The sequence below is a fragment of the Corvus hawaiiensis genome, chromosome 26 (assembly GCF_020740725.1).
Source record: "Corvus hawaiiensis isolate bCorHaw1 chromosome 26, bCorHaw1.pri.cur, whole genome shotgun sequence".
Classification (NCBI taxonomy): Eukaryota; Metazoa; Chordata; class Aves; order Passeriformes; family Corvidae; genus Corvus; species Corvus hawaiiensis.
This window is the reverse complement of record NC_063238.1, coordinates 19,975,144-19,993,728: the sequence shown is the minus strand read 5'-3', so window position 1 is coordinate 19,993,728 and position 18,585 is coordinate 19,975,144. Positions and strand designations below refer to the sequence as shown.

General features: G+C 38.3%; 1 protein-coding gene across 9 annotated transcripts in view; it reads left to right on the top strand.

Annotated features, from left to right (window-relative positions):
- Positions 1-18,585, top strand: part of RUNX1T1 (RUNX1 partner transcriptional co-repressor 1) — a 114,759-nt gene that overhangs the window by 89,642 nt on the left and 6,532 nt on the right. For all 9 annotated transcript variants that reach the window (XM_048286442.1, XM_048286447.1, XM_048286443.1 and 6 more), the window contains 2 exons: positions 5,836-5,904; positions 11,807-11,997. In XM_048286442.1, coding sequence (XP_048142399.1) covers positions 5,836-5,904; positions 11,807-11,997 — 260 coding nt within the window. The remainder of the gene's footprint in view (positions 1-5,835; positions 5,905-11,806; positions 11,998-18,585) is intronic.

Genomic DNA, 18,585 nt, shown 5'->3' with positions numbered 1-18,585 from the left:
TTATATTTCCTCAAATCTGCAGTAATCTACTTAACGAAATGAAAACCTCTAACATTAAGAGGTATAATAAAACTAAAGCAGTTGTCTGTGAGCCTTGAGATGCTTTACGGCTTTTTATTTTAGTTTTGAAGTGAGGAAAAGGGATTGCAAAATTCCTCCAATATTTTAATTAAAGTACCACAACATGTAAATATCGGGGAGGTTGCTACAGAGATTCTAAATGTCAGTTATTCCCCTTTGTACCTTTTTTTGGTTATTTTTTTAAACAAGGTAATCCACCCTTTAAATCCATCTTGTCATCTCCACTAGCAAGGGAGAAAAAAGAGGGGGCCATGTGGCTACATTATCTGTGCCTTTGTTTCTTTTTCGTTATGATTCGAATATCATCACCGAAGTGATAACTTCTCACTTCAAACATTATGCCACAGCCTGCATAGATAGCTCTTGCTGAAAAACTCTGAGCTGAAATCTAGCATGGATAGTTTGAGTTCAAAAGTAATTGAGAAAATTCTGGTTGTCATTTTGAACCAGTAGACCATTTTTCCTGCCAAAGATTTTGTGCTTCTTTTAATTTGACATTCCTATAAATCATGTTGAGCATGGCAGTTTGCAATATCTGATCAATATTTTTCTGTGGATATTTTTAATTAAGAAATTAAATACTTGATCATTCATTTTAATGCAATGTAATCTAATACACACATTAGCTAGCTACAACAGGTTTCAAGCTCCCATTATTCTCCAAGAGTGTGCTGAAGGTAAGATGGGTCTATTCTTTTCAGTCTGAATAATACATGTTTATGAAAGTCTAAAAATGACTCAGACTTTATATATATTCACTTGATTAACTGTGATGGTCTATGAAGTGAATAATACATCATCTGACTCCTCCATTTCTGCTGAAGAATTTCAGTACTACATACTGCAGCAGGACTGCAACTTTCATCCTAATAGTGAATAATTACACATATCAGACACTGTATACTGAAATACACACAGTGGGATAAATTAAAGATGAGGGTTCTTCAGCATTGTGGGTTATAAACAAGATCTATAACCATACTGAGTGCAGCTGTGGCTCTAGATAAGTGGAGCAGGCACACATCAGAAGGTCTGCAGCAGTGTTGATATTTTGTGTCTGTTGAATTTATCTGAATGGAAATCTTACAAAATAGAGTTTGAAATCTCCAACTGAAGAGTGCGAATACCTGCAGGATTTGCCTCAGGAAACCAGGATTCTCAGAAGTGTATGAATTTGTCAAAACCACATAGGTTAGCCATTTTTAAATACATTTTTAAATGGTAACCCTTTCAGACCCTTTTTATTGTCTCTGGTGCTGTTCCCCATCATGTTTTCAGTGTTAAGTCAGAGCATTCCTGCCAACACATATCTATTCATGCTGCGATTATAAACCTGTTCTTTGCCATTTGCAGATAATCAGCATTGCTGTGATATGCATGATACTATCAACATGAGCTACCCATAATGTTGTGTGAATACCACAGTAACATTTATAACTTGTAATTCTAGAATGTAAAGCCTCTGTGATACTGGTCACTGATGACATTAAGTATTGCTCTTAATCCATTCGCTGCATGGGAGGCTTGGGCTCGATTGTGGCTTACTGAACTGCATGCTGTTAGGTAGGGCTCCAGCTGTAGAAACACTGCATGTTTGTCTGCTCAGTTCTGACATGGCCTCTGCTTGAGGATGATTCAGTAATACAGTACCTATGTGGCTTTGCTTTTCTTAAGAATACAACAACTATATTTTTAACACAATTTCAAGGGGTGTAGTAATAGGCACAAAAAATGTATTAGAGGGCAAAGAAGGGCAAAGATGTACTTAAAAATGCTGGAAACGCTTGCCCCCCACCCAGGTTTGCAAGGTACTCTCATTCAGTATTACCCACCTTCTGATCTGTATCTCTGTATTTCATTATGTGGAACTGGCACACTTTTGAACTTGACTCTTACAAAAAGGCAGTGAATATTTTATATTTGTTGCTCTGAGAATTTTTTTTTGTTTGTTTTCTGTGTCCCACTAATGGTGTTACATTTATTATAGGATAGAATGAAGCAGAACTTGCATATGAAATATGGAAACCACATAAATACACAAAAAGGCATATCTATTTAATTTGTTCAGGACTGCTTATATGTAGCTTTTATTATTTTTGAGCCTTAATATTCAGTACAGCATGTAGGGTATTGTTGTCCCTGCCAATGTTTTCATAAATGCAGTAAATTATAAAGATCATCAAAATGTCAGCTGTCCATCATCATTTCTTAATACTTTATATTATATAGACTTGTACGTCACTGTCCAGTGATGAAAACCTCAATTCTTTTCTTTTGCCAACCTATCTCCTCTCCTTCTTTCCAAATATTAATTAGGCTTTTTAAGAGTTTTGAACATAACTTTTCCTTCTAAGTCTTTCTATTCTGTTTTCTAGGGTTTGAGCCTTATTATCACATGAGCATTCATATCATTTATTGGGTCCTAGCCTTTCATCTCAGTTTCACTTCGCAGATCCATATTTATGGCTGTTGTACGTCTGCACATCTCTCAATACTGTCAGCACCTTTTCTTTTTATCTTAAAGTGACCAAAAATGTTCAGTAGAATGTGAGAGCTGAAACCAATGCAAATTTTTGTGTTTTCTTCATGTGTGTTCTTCTGTCCCACTCCAACAACTTTCTTACTATTTCACAAGTTTATTTCACATTAAAATAGAAAATGTCAGTACCATTTTTGATATGGAAATTCTCTTTTATTTTTACCTCATTTAAGCACTTACAGACAAGTACAGACTATTCTCATACTTATGTCCTTTTTATTTTCCTTGTTCATCTTTTTAATTTGGTTCAGTAGGAGCTGGACTAATTACCAACACATGCTTTCATGCCTTGCCATGAATTTCAAGTAAATTCAGTAGTGTACATACTGTTGTTCTGCATAATAGCATTGCTGCATTGTCACCATTAACAAACCTTTGTTATTATGTCTGACATGTAAAGCCTTTTCTGATAACCTTTTCTGAATGATCTGCCTTGTCACTTCAGGTTATTCTGAATTTTCTCTGATTTCATTCCATTTCCTTTCAGGCAGTATTTTCTTTGACTTCTAGGTGCTGCAGTTAGTTATTTAATATTATGTGTTTTCCTCATTATGGCTTTTTGCAGTTGCTTTTACATTTAGTATTTTAGGGACTTCACTCAGTTGTGTTAATCTTGGTTTGAGTTTGCTAGATGTCCAAGTTAAGATCTTTTGTGCTTCAGTTTTAATGAGCAATTTTTCTGATTCTTAAGCTGAAGAACACCTTACCTTAAAAACACTAATATCCTCCATTTATACCCTCTGGTCATTTCCTGTAGTTTACCCCCAGAAAGAAGATTGTTTTCACAGACTCATCACCGCTGACTAAACAATAGCCATGTTACCAAAATTTTTCTTGCTTGGAAAATATAGTTTTTATTATCTTCATAAGTGCTTCTTGTCTTTTTTGTGCACCATTCCAAACTATGGGAAAGTCTCTCATAAGCTCTTGATTTACGTCTACTTGCAGAGGATCTCATTCCTCATGTAAATAATTTGTGGCTGGAATAAGAGCTTGATTGATGTTTATGTTTTGGAAATTTTAACAATTAGCTGGCAATCTGGTCATTTATGTCATTGAATTCCATTTTTGGAAAGTCATGTGTACCAAAAAATCAGTTCCACATCTCTCTCCTTTTTTTTCCTTTTTTTTTCCTTTTTTTTTTTTTCTTTCTTCTTCTTCCCCCGAATACTAAGAGCCACAGATTTTAGTCAAGGTTATGCTCTGCTTGCAGTGGATGGTACCTTAAATAACAGGAAAACTCAATACAAAGTAAAGACATGAATACAACAAACCCCTTGTTTTGCCGTATTTGGAGCCTGGTTGGGTCTTTTCCTGCAGGTATTTCATGAAGAGCAAATAAGAGTAGTTTAATTTTTTGCCTTTATTTTTCTTGAGCTTTCAAACAATATTTTCTGCTGCTGGCTCTGTCCCCCTAACTGAACTGTCACTGTGCCTGTAAGTCTAAAAGCCTTTAATAAGGGGTGAAAACTGTACACAAGGCTATTCATCATCTCCATAATCATGCAAGCCAAGCGATACTGAGAATTTTCCCATTTTTGGTATCAGGTCTAAAATCCTCTATCAAGTTGATTAAACCAATATAAATAGCTGTTTTGTAACATCTACACACACACACACACATATACAGTCTTACTATTTTATGCTTGAGAGGTGTGAAAGTCTGCCAACAAAAATCTATTTTAAATTGTTGTCCCATACTTCAGTGACAAACAGAAGAGCTGGGTAAATCCACTCAGCTGCCTGTCAGATGGGAAGATGTACTCCCAGTCAGTGTCTGCAGATTCTCATGCTAGAAACTACATCTGTGAAACAGTGCACGGGGATTGGGATTCCCTACTCTCTCTTGAAAAAGCCCCTGTAATTTCCACCTTTCTTAGCAATACTAAGTGTCATCTTTTAAAAGCATTTATGTGGGCTACTGTATGTAAACAGTACTGCATGGATACATATAGTGGTGTAATGATTTGAAAAACCTGATGTTTCAACCTTTTTCTTAAAAATACTGCCTTTTGACCAAGTTAGTGAATGAAAAACTTGTAAGATACAAAAATGAATGCATTTAGTCAAAATTAGAATTCAAAGAATGGCAGGTATGCTCTTGTCATATTTCAAGCTCAGGCATCAAACAGATATTGGATTTCTAGCAGCATGTCTAAAAACATTCAAACCTGTCTGTAATGTAACAAATCAAGTTGTTTTATTTAGGCAATTGAATTCTGACACATTGGCAATAATAATCATGGCAGTGAACTTAGCTTTATGTGTTTGGTTGGTTTTCTTTTTTTCATTTTGTCCTCTATTACTTTGAATAATAGTTAATCAGTTTTTAAATTGTATTTGAAAGGAGCAATTCCAATTTCATCTGCTGAGGATCTGTATGCTAAATCTCAGGCCAAAGTGAATTTTCTTTTTGTATTGTCTGATCTTAGGTCTCTGTGGAAGGAATCTTACTGATTTCAGAACTCTTAGGCCCAGGCCTAAAGGTTAAACCCTTTTTAAAAAAAAAAGGGGGAGAAGGGGAAAGAGCTGTCAAAATGTGTTTGAAATATGTGGGTGAATTATGAGCTTCAGCTCCAGTGAGGTTGTTTGGCAGTGTGTATTTAGGGGCTTAACCTAAAATTAAAGGTTCTGTTTTTCAAACTCTTGCAGCTACAGTTGCCAACATGGGCTCAGATATAGGAAAGCATAGCTCTGAACTTAGAGAAACACCCCTTTGCTTTTCTGTGGACAGCTTATTTGATCACTGGAATGACATCTTGACTTTTATCTGCACTCATCAGTAGTCATTCTTTTGCACAGAGCAGAAGTGTCAAACCTGCACTGTTGCCCTCTTTCTTTTTTCTTTTTCATAAATACAATGACAAAGGACAAAGCATGTCACTCCCTCAGTTTGTCTTGCAAAGCCTCTCTTAAAAGTGTGGATACTGTCATACAGAGTTGACTCAAAACACTGAAAAATAAAAATAAAATGAATGTCTCAACTTGGCTTAAGATGAGACATTCAAGTTGTAAGAATTGATCTGGTCTATGTGACATTCATGAGCTATGGCCATGGCATCCGTTTTGTTTTGAGGAGAGAAAAACTTCATGTGGTTTCTTTGTCTGAGCAATAATTAAAGAGAAAAGGTATTTTTCTCTAAGCCTTGTTCTCAACAAGCAAGCATTGCTTATGGTGCTCTTTCTTTTTTCCTCTTCACCCCCTCCTCCTGCAGAGTCTCATCGGGAATTCCTTCACAGGCCTGCATCTGGATACGTGCCAGAGGAGATCTGGAAGAAAGCTGGTAAGAACTGTTTAAAAACGCCAGCTTAGTCTTCTGGCAGCTGTGTGTAGTTGTTAATGCACTGATGTGAGGAATTGGGAGGTGGGGGAAGGGCTTACTAGTAACAAGAAGAAATTGTGTTTAATAATCTTAGACTGGAACTGATCAGGACATTAAATAATTTTATAATAGAAGCATGTGCTGCTATAGTTAGGGGAATATCAGTACTTCCAATATGGACCCCTATTTTCAGGACTTCTAATGGTTTCAGGCTGAAACTTGATATGTTAAAAGTTTGTCTGTTAGCAATTTTAAAAAAGAGAGGTTAGTGTGGGTGGGTTTTTTTAAGCTTCAGGGTTCTTACCTAGTTAAGGTTAGAATTCCCAAAGGAGGGGAAAAAACCTAAGTACACCTGTTTAAAAAAAGGCTTCAACTATGCAAAGTAACCATTCTTAATTTAAAAAAGATTTTGTGCCTGTCAGCCCCCAGTGAAGACTGTGCTCATAAACCTGCAGAGTTTGCAATGAAGTCAGCAAGTTCACATCTCTGCAGCTGCTCTGGCTGTTTGCAGGGCATTGACAGCATCTGCCTGTGCCTGGAAAGCACCCTGGGCAGACGTTGTGGTTGTGCAAAGTTTTCTTAACACTTTGAAACTCTGCCTGAGCACAGGAGTTTCCTGGCAAGGCTCCCACTCTGGTGCTGGAGCTAAATCTTTGCTCTTTTGACACTGACATCAGAGCTTCCTTGTTTTCAGAGGGGCTAGGAGGCAGCTCTTGAACTCCATCAAGATAGTTGAGGAGCTATATATACACCCAAACACGCCCCCCTGCTTTTGAACACCTGTATAAGTCTACAGCAGCTGTCTGAGCAGCAGTTAATGATTAAATGGCAAATATGCAGCAGTGCTGATGCTTTCTGATCAAATCTCCTGTAAATGCTTAGTACTTTCCAGGGTATTTTAAACTAGATACACAGGATACATGTAAAAATGTTACGCTGTTATCTTGTTGCATCAGGCAAGAAGATGTGTTTTGTGTGTAATGTGGGTTTATCTTGTAAAATATACATTTGCCAAAGTTAATATTTTTAGAACTATTGAATTTTCTGTGAAAAATAGTAAAACAATGTACATGTTCTTGGTTTTGTCCAAGGAAAGTGTAGCCTTTGTAACTCAGTGCCCAAGAATACTTTTAAATTGCCATATTTATGTTAACATTTTAAATGAAATCTACAAAAAAAAAAAATGCAATCCCAGGAAATCTCACTAAGAGGAGCATTATTCTGTTGAATTTCAAAAACTTTATTCCTCTTGCAAAATCTAGGGTTTGATGTCATCTGGCATCAGGTTATTTATGACTCACAGATTCAGTACGATAAAAGAAAAAATTTCTTCATAATTAACAGAAGTTATTGAAGCTTTTGGCTTGAGTTTTGAAATTGGATGTGCATTCACACTGCATGTATTCACAAATGGTAGTGTACAGGAGTTGTGACATGTCATCTCGTGAACATCTGTGTCATCAGTTCCTTTGAAAAACGTTTTCCCTTTGGTCCCATTTCTGGTCTCTTATTTTCAGGCTGATGTGGGTTTAAATCAAGTGAGCATGCCTGTGAATTGGAGAATAAAAGAAGTGTGACTATACAGGATGCATACATGTATCTGTTACTAAGCCTAGTCAAACATCAGAAAGCATACTGCTTTCATAAACCATGGTCCTGCATTTTCAGGAGGGTGCTCTGAAATTGGAGGTCTCCACAATTTCGTGATCAAGGCAGTAAAGGTGCAATTCAGCTCTGTGAGAATAGGCCTCTCATGCCATTTGAGATGCTCCATAGTTTCCTGGTTGGGCAGCAACTGCCAGTCAAGAAGACTACAAATCCCTCACAGGTCATTTCTGTTGGCTCAGTATGGATCTCTTGGTGTGTCAAATGTCTGTAAAGACCAATATGCAGAGAGCTGAATCAAGTATGAGAGTCTGTTTGGAATGCTGAATCCATTGCACTGAAAGAATTGGCATAAAAACCAGTTAATAAGCAAACTCAAAAGCATGTGGAGAAGGGATTCACTTTTAACTTTTGGAGATTGATAGACTCTAGTGTAATTCTTGGAATATACCAAGTTAGGCATGTGCTTTTGTGCTTGCTGGAGCAAGGACATATTATGTACCTCATGAGTTGAAGCCATGTAAGCCCACTTCAGTTTCATACACCAGTAGAAAACAGTCATCAGTGCCCTGATTAAGCTCATTGAATTATGGATATGGGGATGAAGAGTCCAAGACAAATTCTTGGTGTTCCTCAGCAGTCAAGAGGGAGGGAGGCAGGTAATGAGGATCAGTCAGATCACAGGTTGGATGACTTGCTCTCTGGGAATACATACTTGCCTTTATTAAATACAGAGAGGGTGGCAGGCCCATTGTGGGCTGCTGCAATAGTTCCTTCTGTACCATGTAGAAACTGTCTTCTAGCCATCCCTGTCACTTAGCCAGGCCCAATGTCCATGGCAGTCCAGCTGTAAGCTCTGGAGTTACAGAAGAGGAATGAAATGACCATCCTTTGTCATACAAAGACAATAAGGGTCCTGCACATTGTACAGAGTAGTCCTGAGAAAGAGATGATGCATTTTGGGATATGATACTGAGATAACTCTTTGTCACCAACTGCCAATGGCCACACTTGCCAGGGTCAGCCTGAGAGTGAGATGATCCAAAATGTTGTGGTGGCACAGGACTGCAGATCTGCCCACCACCTTTCTTTTCTCATCATGTGGACAAATGTGCCAATGATGTGAGGGAGGTGACCAGGAGCTGGCTGGTGAATCATCATTTTGGGTGAAAGAGAAGTACCTCTCCTAAGTCTGCTCCGAGGACTTGAGACCATGCTGAGTAATGCCTATTCCACACAAGCCATTTGCTTCCTGGAGCTTCTCTTGTGTGTTAGTGCTGCTCAAAGGGAAAGAAGATTTCAGTTGCATTCCTAAAATGACAGTGAATTTGTGCCAAGAATGCTTAGCATTGTTGGGAAGGCAGAAGATGCAGGTACATGCATCTTAGATACTTGGTTTTAAAAACTTCCCGATTTTTGCTTTCTGATACTGGAATCTAATCACTCTTCCATTCTCTGGTAGTGCGGGGAAAGGAAGGGTGCTGGTATCATTTTTGGTCTTCATAGCTCAGCATTGTCAAGGCAAATAAAAATCTCCTTCACTTTCACCCATATCACAAACGTATCTTAAACTATGAAGCCTGCATTCTATATCTATAAAGTATCAGTAGGCAGTGAAAACATTTAGTTTGAGAAGCTGTGAAGGAAATCAGTGATATGAAATTTCATCTGGTTATTTAGGTGTTCATGAGTTTGTAATATATTGAAATGATAGTGCATTGTGACCTGAGATATTTTAACTTATTTTCACACTTAGTATAGCACAACACAAATTCTGTCATCAACGTTAATGGAAATATTAAAATCCAATCCATAGTTAAAGCCAGTTAAAAAGTATCAGTCAGGCATATGTGGCCTCGTAAGCACTTTCAGGCATCTCCATGCTCTTAGAAGCATTGCAACAAACTTATACAATATAGAAGATAGAATTTTCAATTTCTATATTTGAACTGAAAAGAAGTAGATTATCTGGAATGAAAAACTAAAATTAGAAGTCCCTCTAAAAATGTTGGAGTATTTTGCTTCTGTTTAATATAAGAAACTGGCATTTCTAACCACTGCAAACACCTAACTGTAAAACTAAATTCATATGATGTAACGAAAGTGCATCATGCCATACAAAGATCATTTCTATTCGTAGCAAACATCAGCAAGAATACAGATTTTCTCAAAGAAATCCACTTTGTCAGTAACTGCAGTTCGTAGACACGAAATGCCTGTATTTAAGTTGCCTCATTTTTTTGAAAATGGTAATAAAATTGCATCTGTATGTTTGCCTGTGTATATTTCTTTTCTCGTGATCAGTGAATGGTTGCAGTTGGTAATAAATATTCAAGCACCTTGCAAATGTCCTACCAATTCCCTTTGCTGATCTGTGTGTGCCTGTGGGACTAGAATAGGAATGCATAATTTAAATATAAATTGCCTGATTTGCATATACAATTAGACTAGCTGTAGCTTTGATCGTAAGCAAAAATTATTGTCCTGTATTGCCACTTAGATAGAATTTTAATTCACCTTGAATATTCAAAGTAAATTAAGCTGTGGCTGTATGGTGGAAGGCTATGATTTTTTCCTCTCTTGAGGCTTTCCCCTAAACAACATTTATGGTAGGGTAATATAAGGGCATATTTTCAGCCTCATAAAAATAAAGGCATAAGTTTCATCTGTAAATCCCTCCCCACCCCCTTGAAAACTTCAGTTGAAACCTCTCTTGCAGACATGCAGACATGTAACATGCACGCATACTCCTCAACAGAACTCTTCTTTCATTTTAGGTAGCTCAGTTTTAGTCAGTACATGGCTTAAAGTCACGTCTTTATTGTAATTTGCTTAATAACTGGAAATGGAGACTTCATGTAGTCATCATTTTTTAAATAACACGTGCAGAGCTATCAGACATAACTCAGGAGAGTGACTGGGTATCTGTACATAAGAGTTATGTCTGCATGTGCATGCACATAAGTACATGGGCTAAATACATGGACTAAAACTCAAACATATAACACCATTCTAATACTTAGATTTTAATCTACAGTAAAACATTTTTAATAGAAATCTATGGTTTTAATTAAACACAACATTTAATTAAGGTGGGTTTTAAGTGCGTGAAACAATTAAGTGCAAGCACTTGAATGAAACATGTCATAATTAGTTTTAATAAGAGTGTTAATTGGTACTAGGTTTGCCAAGTTAATAATTACCGCTTATTAAATTTTCAATTAATCATTGTCATTTTGCTTTGAATAAAGATGAAAATTAGATAAACTAATTCAGGGGGAGGATGGTTTCCTTGTTAATTAGAGCAGTTAATTAAAAAAAAAAGAAATTACTTGTTTTAGTTGTCAATTAAAAGACTGTTCATTAGTAAAATCTTTGCACTCTTCCTGCATCAAAAGCCAAATAACTAATTTGAGACAATCCATGTTTTCTAGAATAAAAGATATGACACTAGTATATACCCAAGGAAGGGCTCATACTATCATAGTTGTTTTATGAAAAGCATGAAGGTTTGAGTTTAATGAAGCGGGGTGCCCCTGCTCAGTGTTAATTGTGCTCCAAAGCCTGTCTGGGCAGGGTGTGCTCAAGAGCTCAGAAGAGCCAGAAAGTCAAGTCTTCAAGTATAAACTTAGATTTGAAGGAGAGATCAAGAGGTCAAATGAATGTTCATAAACAAATTTTAATTTTGTCTCATAAAACAGTATGTCCAAGAAAAGATATTAGACCAGTGATTTAAAATTTTGAAATAAACTCTTGGGGATTTTTAACTTCATGTATTTATTTGTTAACATATGGGGAAAAAATTGTTAAAGACCATAAATCCTCTCTTAATTCCCAGACATTAAAAATACATTTTTAAAACAGTCTGTAATATGTCTTTAATAATTATTGTCCAGTATATTCATATATCTGCTGTGCTGCAAAACTAATTTTCCAGCGTTTAAAAAGATTGCAAACAAAATGGACCAGACATCTGAAATGATTGTACATAAAGAAGTACTGACTGAGAATCACAATAGCAAGAATCATTACTAGTGTTAGAGACTTCGATGATGGGGAAGTAGAGAAGCAGCTCAGCACTTCTTGAGGATTCTTGAGGAACCAGGTTCCTGTGTGTCCTACTCAGAATGAAGATTGTCATTATAGTTGAGAATAATCTCAACATAATAATAACAATAGTGATGCACTTCCCACATCAGTCCCATGAAGCCGTGTGCCAGATGTGCTGTGCTGATGAGGATTTCTCCCTGCTTTGCAGAGGAAGCTGTCAACGAAGTGAAGCGCCAGGCGATGGCCGAGCTGCAGAAGGCAGTGTCGGAGGCCGAGCGGAAGGCTCACGACATGATCACTTCGGAGAGGGCCAAGATGGAGCGCACTGTTGCTGAAGCCAAGCGCCAGGCGGCAGAGGATGCCCTGGCTGTCATCAATCAGCAGGAGGATTCAAGTGAGGTAAGGGCCTTGCTGGGCAAGCATCACCTGTGGCTGCAAACCGCAGGTGTGTCTGAGCTGGCTTTAATCTGTGTGACACAGGACTTCAGTGCCCTCTATTAACTCTTTGCACACCTGTTTTGGACATGTATTTCAGGCATACACCAAGTTCCAAATTCTCTTGGCTATGTTGTAATCTGAGCCCAAAACAGCCAGTGAACTTGAGCTCTGTTCTCACCTTTTAACTGCTGCTTGGGATTACATATAATGTGCACATTGCTGTTCTACTTTGACTTTACAGTAGCTTCATTTTAAAGCTCTTCAAACTGCCATACTGAATAGAGAAAAAGATGCTCAGTGGAAAACATTTGACACTGAAATCTAATTTAAACAAAGAAATTATTCATGAAAGAGATTGTAGAGCAAGGTGGCTAAAAACTTGTCTGGGGAAAGTGTTGGATGTAGAAGCAACTAGCAAAAGATGATGGTTCCTGTAGGACAGAATGTGAATGTAAATTTGCAAGTGTTTCCTTATTTTTAATGTGTTGCTTTGGCTGCAGGGAATATTTCAGAGTTGAGGAGTGGGCAAAGAGCATTTAGTAGGAGAAAAAATAGACTGAAAGATCAAAGAGTAAAACAAGAATAAGTATGTCAAGCCTTGATGTACTTTCAGACCTGAGAGTGGAAACCTTGTATTGTTGTGATACAGGACATTTGACACCGTGACTACGTGGAAGCTGGAAGTGAAGGAGCAGCGTGTGTTTGACCAGTGCTGCACCAGTCTAGATAGCAATTAAATGTTATGCTTGTTACAAAAAAAAAGTCTTAAGTTAAAACTGCCCTTAAAAATAGACATGACAAAGAAATTTTGTCAGTTAGAAGTTATTTCTATATAATCTTCATTTCACAAGACCACTGAAATGAAAGAGCGTTACCTTCATGAAGTATTTATTGTTTGTATACTAACATCTTGACTGTAGTAAATCCACTTTTTAATATAACTTCTAAACAGCAGGGAGTTGGGGAAAAGAGTAGGTGACAGTCCCTGTTATGTGGGGACATACATTCGTGTATGCTCATGTCTAAACACTTTGCATGGGCTAGATGGGCAGTGTTTTAGAAGAGTCACTTAAGTTGAGAGATGCAGATGAGCTACCTGCATCATGCTGAGAACACTGGCAGAAAGCACCAGCACATAAGTCAGTGGCATGCTGCAGTATGCATCTGTAATTTGAGGGAGCGTAAGTTTTTAATTCATACCAGGCTTCTCTGGAGATGAAAGACCATTGTGGGATCACTGAATGCCCAGAGTTTCTCCTTAATGTGTAGCAGATGAATAACAAGGAGACAAAAGGAATTGATTTTCAGCATCTGAAAATTTCTCAGGAAGAAAGGGACTAGGGGAAGTATATGTACCCTTTAAGTAGTAACTGTTCCATTGTAGATTAAATGAGACATAAATTCAATTTATTGGTCTTTTGTATCTAAGATACTCAAGGACATTTTCCTGCACTGTTCATAGAAAGGGCATTTTTCTGATATAGCATCATTAAAGAGCTGTCATTTTATGCATGTATATATACAAGAGACTCCTATTGTTAAAACCAAAATTCCAAAGGTAAATACCTTTGGAGGAAACAGCAAATTAAATCTGTTTAGTAAACTGATATAGTGTAAGCAGGACAGAGGAAGTATTTACGTGCCAGTACATACAGCCCATTTTTCCACAAGCAAATATGCATCCAAAGGAATGTGCAGAGAGTTTGTGTGCTGTGATTAACTTCTGAGCAGTTAAAGCTCTGGAAAAAAACCATATAGCAACATCTTTACTTCTGCTGCAGAATTGATTATAGGGTTTTTCACTTCTTGGGAACAGGACTTTAGGCAAACAGTTCTTTTAATTGCATTCTAACGAAATGTGGCTGATAAGGTTATAGATGTTCTCAGGGCTGTGTCTCCTCAGGGAAGTTTACAGGCCTTCTGGACCTAGAAATGAAGTCTAGTGTCCTGGTCCTGCAGCTTTCACCCCTGTGATCATCATTTGAAGTGCAAGTTTTAGTAAGCCATCAGAGAGAAATCAAGTTTGACAGTTTGTTTACAGGTGATTGATTAACTGTGAAGGGAGATGTTGGCAATACTTGTTTGAGTTAGATTTGCATTTATTGTATTTATTTATAAGTAGTTCCTCTTTGGCTTCTAATTATTGCAAACTCCAAACACTTAGAGCAATGCTTCTCACAGTTACCTGTTAATTCAGGCTGGTCACCTTTTCAGGTGACTTCTGTATGAATGGACTGGACTTCTCCTTTGTCTTTGGGGACAGGAGATCAGTTTGCCAGTGTTTGAAAAATGTTTCTTCAGAGATGAGACTGAGTTTTTCAGGTTTGAGGAATAAACTCCACATTTACTTTGGTATTCGTTATCTCTTGGATCTCTCTGTGGACACTGCTCCTCATTTGTCTAGGTTGTAAGTCTACATAAACTTCTCTCTGTTTACAGCTTTCAGCAGAACCCTTCCAGCAACACAGATTCCTGTGTGCTTAAGGCACCGGCGTAAAACTTCTAGAGCTTGAATATTACCAAATATGAAACTGTTACAGTGCAGCCTCTGAAGTCTTTCAGGTCCGGGGGGAATGCTGAGCATCTCTCCTTATTTCTTATCCTTGGTGGGACATTATGCCAAGGCCTGCAAGAAAGCTCACTGTAGGCTGCTGTATAACCTCCATGCAGCTCCTGACAGAGAATATTTCTCTCATGGGTGTAATTTGTTCTTTTGGCTGTTGAAACTATGAATGGAGATGAGAATTTGATGCCAGATTTGTAATGTATGAGATACAGTTTTCAACTGATATGGCCACTCCCTGTCTGTTGGCAAGGTTTCTCCCTTCATTTGTTGTTCAGTAAAATGCAGCCTGAACTTCGCTGAGGCTTCTTGAAGCTGTTCTGGTGTGAGAATTATGTGGTAGGATTTTTATTGCAGTCTTCTCCAGCTCTCAAAGTGATCGCTAGTACAAAGACCCAGGATTTTTGTGATTCTTATAATGCAGCCTCCTCATCTAAGACATTTCAGAGGTCTCACAAAGAAAAGTAGATTGGATTTTTTTGAAATTTTTTGTTGATGTTGCTGATTTCTGTGCTGGTTTTTTTTTTTTTCCTGGTTTTGTTTGTTTGTTTTGGTATTCTGTTTTGCTTTGTTTTTAACCCAGAAAAGGTAGGATCCCTGAGTGCAAGATTGTCTTCAAGAAAAAAGTGAAGTTGGGCATATTAAGCTGACCACACCAAAATTCCAAAAAACTAAGGGAGCACAAGACAGGAAGAAGACTAATAGGGGAGGTGTAATATTTGGAAGCATCTTGACTTTTAAGAAGTGGTCTGCAAGATTTTGAGAATGACCACGTTACATAGCATAGGTAGAATTTCTGACTCTGACTTGATCCTTTGTTGAACTATTGTTTTTTAATTATCTTAGAGTTGTTCAGCATGGTTTAACTAGCACTCTCACTGCTTCAGTGTCTGTGCATTTACTTTCTAAAGATTGTCATAGTTTCTTCACATAAGACCTTATAACTGACCAGCTAATATTCATGCTTTTCTGTTATTGAAATTGGTTGAGAACCAGCCAACAGAGCAGGCTGCTGCTGGAAGGCAGAAGGACCAGGAGAAGGCCTACCTGTCAGCATGGCTGTTCCTGAGCCACAAATTATTTCTTTACCAGTTCCTTACACTTGCTTGACAAAAGATGACCCATTCATCTGTAGCTGGCTTGGCTAAGTACAGAAACATGTGTGAGCAGCCTCCTCTCTAATGACTGCTGTGCTTGCTTTGGCTGCAATGTGCTGTTCTGCAAATCAATTTTAATAGTGAGGGTGAACAGTTTAGCAAAGAGACTGACTGCCCAGATTGTAAGGGGGGGTGGGATCATCAAAACATCTGTCTTTCTGGTTTGGTATAAAATGCCACTGAAAAATCTGACACTCAGTGTTCTCCCTCAGTTTTGAATAGGTTGGGGGCTGGGGACAGGGAAGGAACACAAATGTTTCAGTTCTCTCTACTTAAAGCAGATGCTGACATCTGCTCAGATGAAACAAGTATGTAACTGGTCCAACACTGCTTTTAGGAGATGTGTAATGTTAGGGCTTGTTTATATTGCAGTGGTTCATGTTGTATGTGAATATCACACCTGACATTTTGAAGACAGCTGGCTTCAATCTCTGCTGACCAATCCATTGAGACCAGGACCGTGCCAGCAAGCCTGACTCTGAGCATCAAGATGGTGTGATTCAGGCAAGCCTAGTTTTCAGGCTGGCATTAAGTTTAATACCTATTTCAGCTAATGTTTAATTTTCTTGGCTGAGCATCTCTTGGAAAGTCTCACATCATCCCCTGCAGTGGTGGGTGATACAGAGGCACCAGAGCCATGTGTTCTGCACAGGATCAGCCCAGATGTGATGTGAGCATTGGCACTGCCCCAGACTGCTAAGCTAAGCCGGGCTTGCCAGCTTGCATGGCTCTTCTGTGGGCTGCTCCGCACTTCTGTTTTCAGGATTGAGCTACTTCCACTGACTTGTATGAAAGTTCATGTATTTCACTCAATAAACAGAGGCTTGGGCAAGCCTGGAGTGTTCGGTGATAGGTGAAACTTTACTAGAAACATCTAAAAGTTCGAATGTCATTTTGACACAGTGTGGGAATTTCCAAAGTACCAATATATTTCCATTTCCCTTTCTAATGAGTCTTGGATAAAATTCTCATAAACAACTTTGCTGGATTTTTTTACTGCTATTCAGCAGCTCATACAGTTCTCATTTATGCCCCTGTAGTTCCAGTGATTTCTAGATGTTCCTTTTCTTGTGGTTAGCAGTGGTAGAGTTTTGAATGCTATGGGCCTTGCAGAACTGGGAAAAATCTGGGTTCTTCATACCAGCCACGCTTCCTTTCATGGTAAATTGGAGAAATCCGGAATTTCTCAAAGATGACAGAACAAGGGCTTTTTTTTTTTAATTTAATCAAGGTCTATACTAAGTCTCAGTTGGAATGTCAGAGGAAAGCAAATACTCAATTCTTATTGAATATTTCAGAGATGAAAGCAACAGGATGGGCAAAATTACTGACGAGTATATGTTTTGGTACTGGAGACCACAGAAATTGAGACTTTTTGTTTTTAAGAATTTTCATGAGGGCAAACAGTAGTGTTTTAAGATGGAAGCTTAAGTGCATGAGAACTGAGAGTTTGACTTAAGATAAGACTCTGACCTAAGACTGATGTTCCTTGTCAGTTGAAAGAGGAGGATGAAACATGATCGGTGGCGTAAATTTGGAGTGTGATTTCCATCTGGTGTAATTTAGCACAATTTCATTGAATTAATCCATTTTCAAGGTAGTGAAGATAAATTGAATTTTGTAGTCTGAGAATCTAGCCTTTTGTATAACCTCACTGTTTCACAGACAAATCTACACAGAGTTAAACTGCAATGCAGTCCTCATAGTTTTAGCTACATCTGGAACTCTATGGAGCATGAGCTGGAAGTGCAGTGTAGTAGGTCACTACCTAAGGCACAATATATAAACCAGCAGAGGCTTTGAGAGACTGGCTTCTCCCTTTCCCAATCCATGGTCAACTCGAGCTGTACCATTCCCTGTGCTTTTCCTGTGCTTTAATAATGGAGATTCTCCAACATCTCTAGGCAATTTGTGCCTGTTCTTAACAGAATTTTGATCCCATTACTTATGCTCATCCATGTAGACATGGATGTAGACATTCACTGCAGTGATGTTTGGGTGCTACTGCCCCTTTTAGGCTACCATCTCACATGTAACTGTCTGAGTTCTTTTAAGTCTCTTCTCATAGCTTGTGTTTGCCTAACTTCTGATTATTCTGGCTGCCTTTCTTTGGGTTCTTTCAAAGTCTTATTTGTCCCGCTTGATTGTCTGTATTTGAAGTGCATCATCCCAACCTTGATAGTGCTCGCAGCTGGATCTTGCCAGTGAAAGGAGATAGTCTTAAATCAAGTGTAAGGCACTCCATAGTTGTGGTTCTATGCCCTTGTATGAAGACTGCCATCCTGTCACCAACATGACGTTGTGGCCATCTGTTGTCCCAAAATGCTGTGTACACACCTCAGCAAGGGTGTACCATTTTGCTGGTACCTGCTAGAGCATCCCAGGAAGGAAGATACCCTGAGTATGTTCAATCCCATAGTGAGGCCAAACTTTGTGATAGCTGGATCTGCTGGAAATACATGAGCAGCAGGGGCATATGAAGCACAGCCCAGGCTATTAGCTCCCATCTTGAGCCTGGCTTTTCTTTAGTAGAATCTGGGGCTATGAGCCAGCACTATGAACAGAAAGCATTTTTTTCCAAATGTTGTGGTGCCCGAGCCTGATCTTTGCTGCTCTTTTTCACTACTTGCACATGGGAAGGAGCAATGAATCGTCACAATGGTGAAGGCTGTGTGGGACAGGGAATTCTGCACGTCAAATCCAGCTGCTGTCTCAGTACAAGCTCCCTGTGATGTTTGTGCTTGTTTATGTTAATTTGCACTGTAGTAATTTTTAAATGCAGTAAGTTGCTGTGTAAATGTGAGCTGTAAAATTTGTTTTGAAATTCTT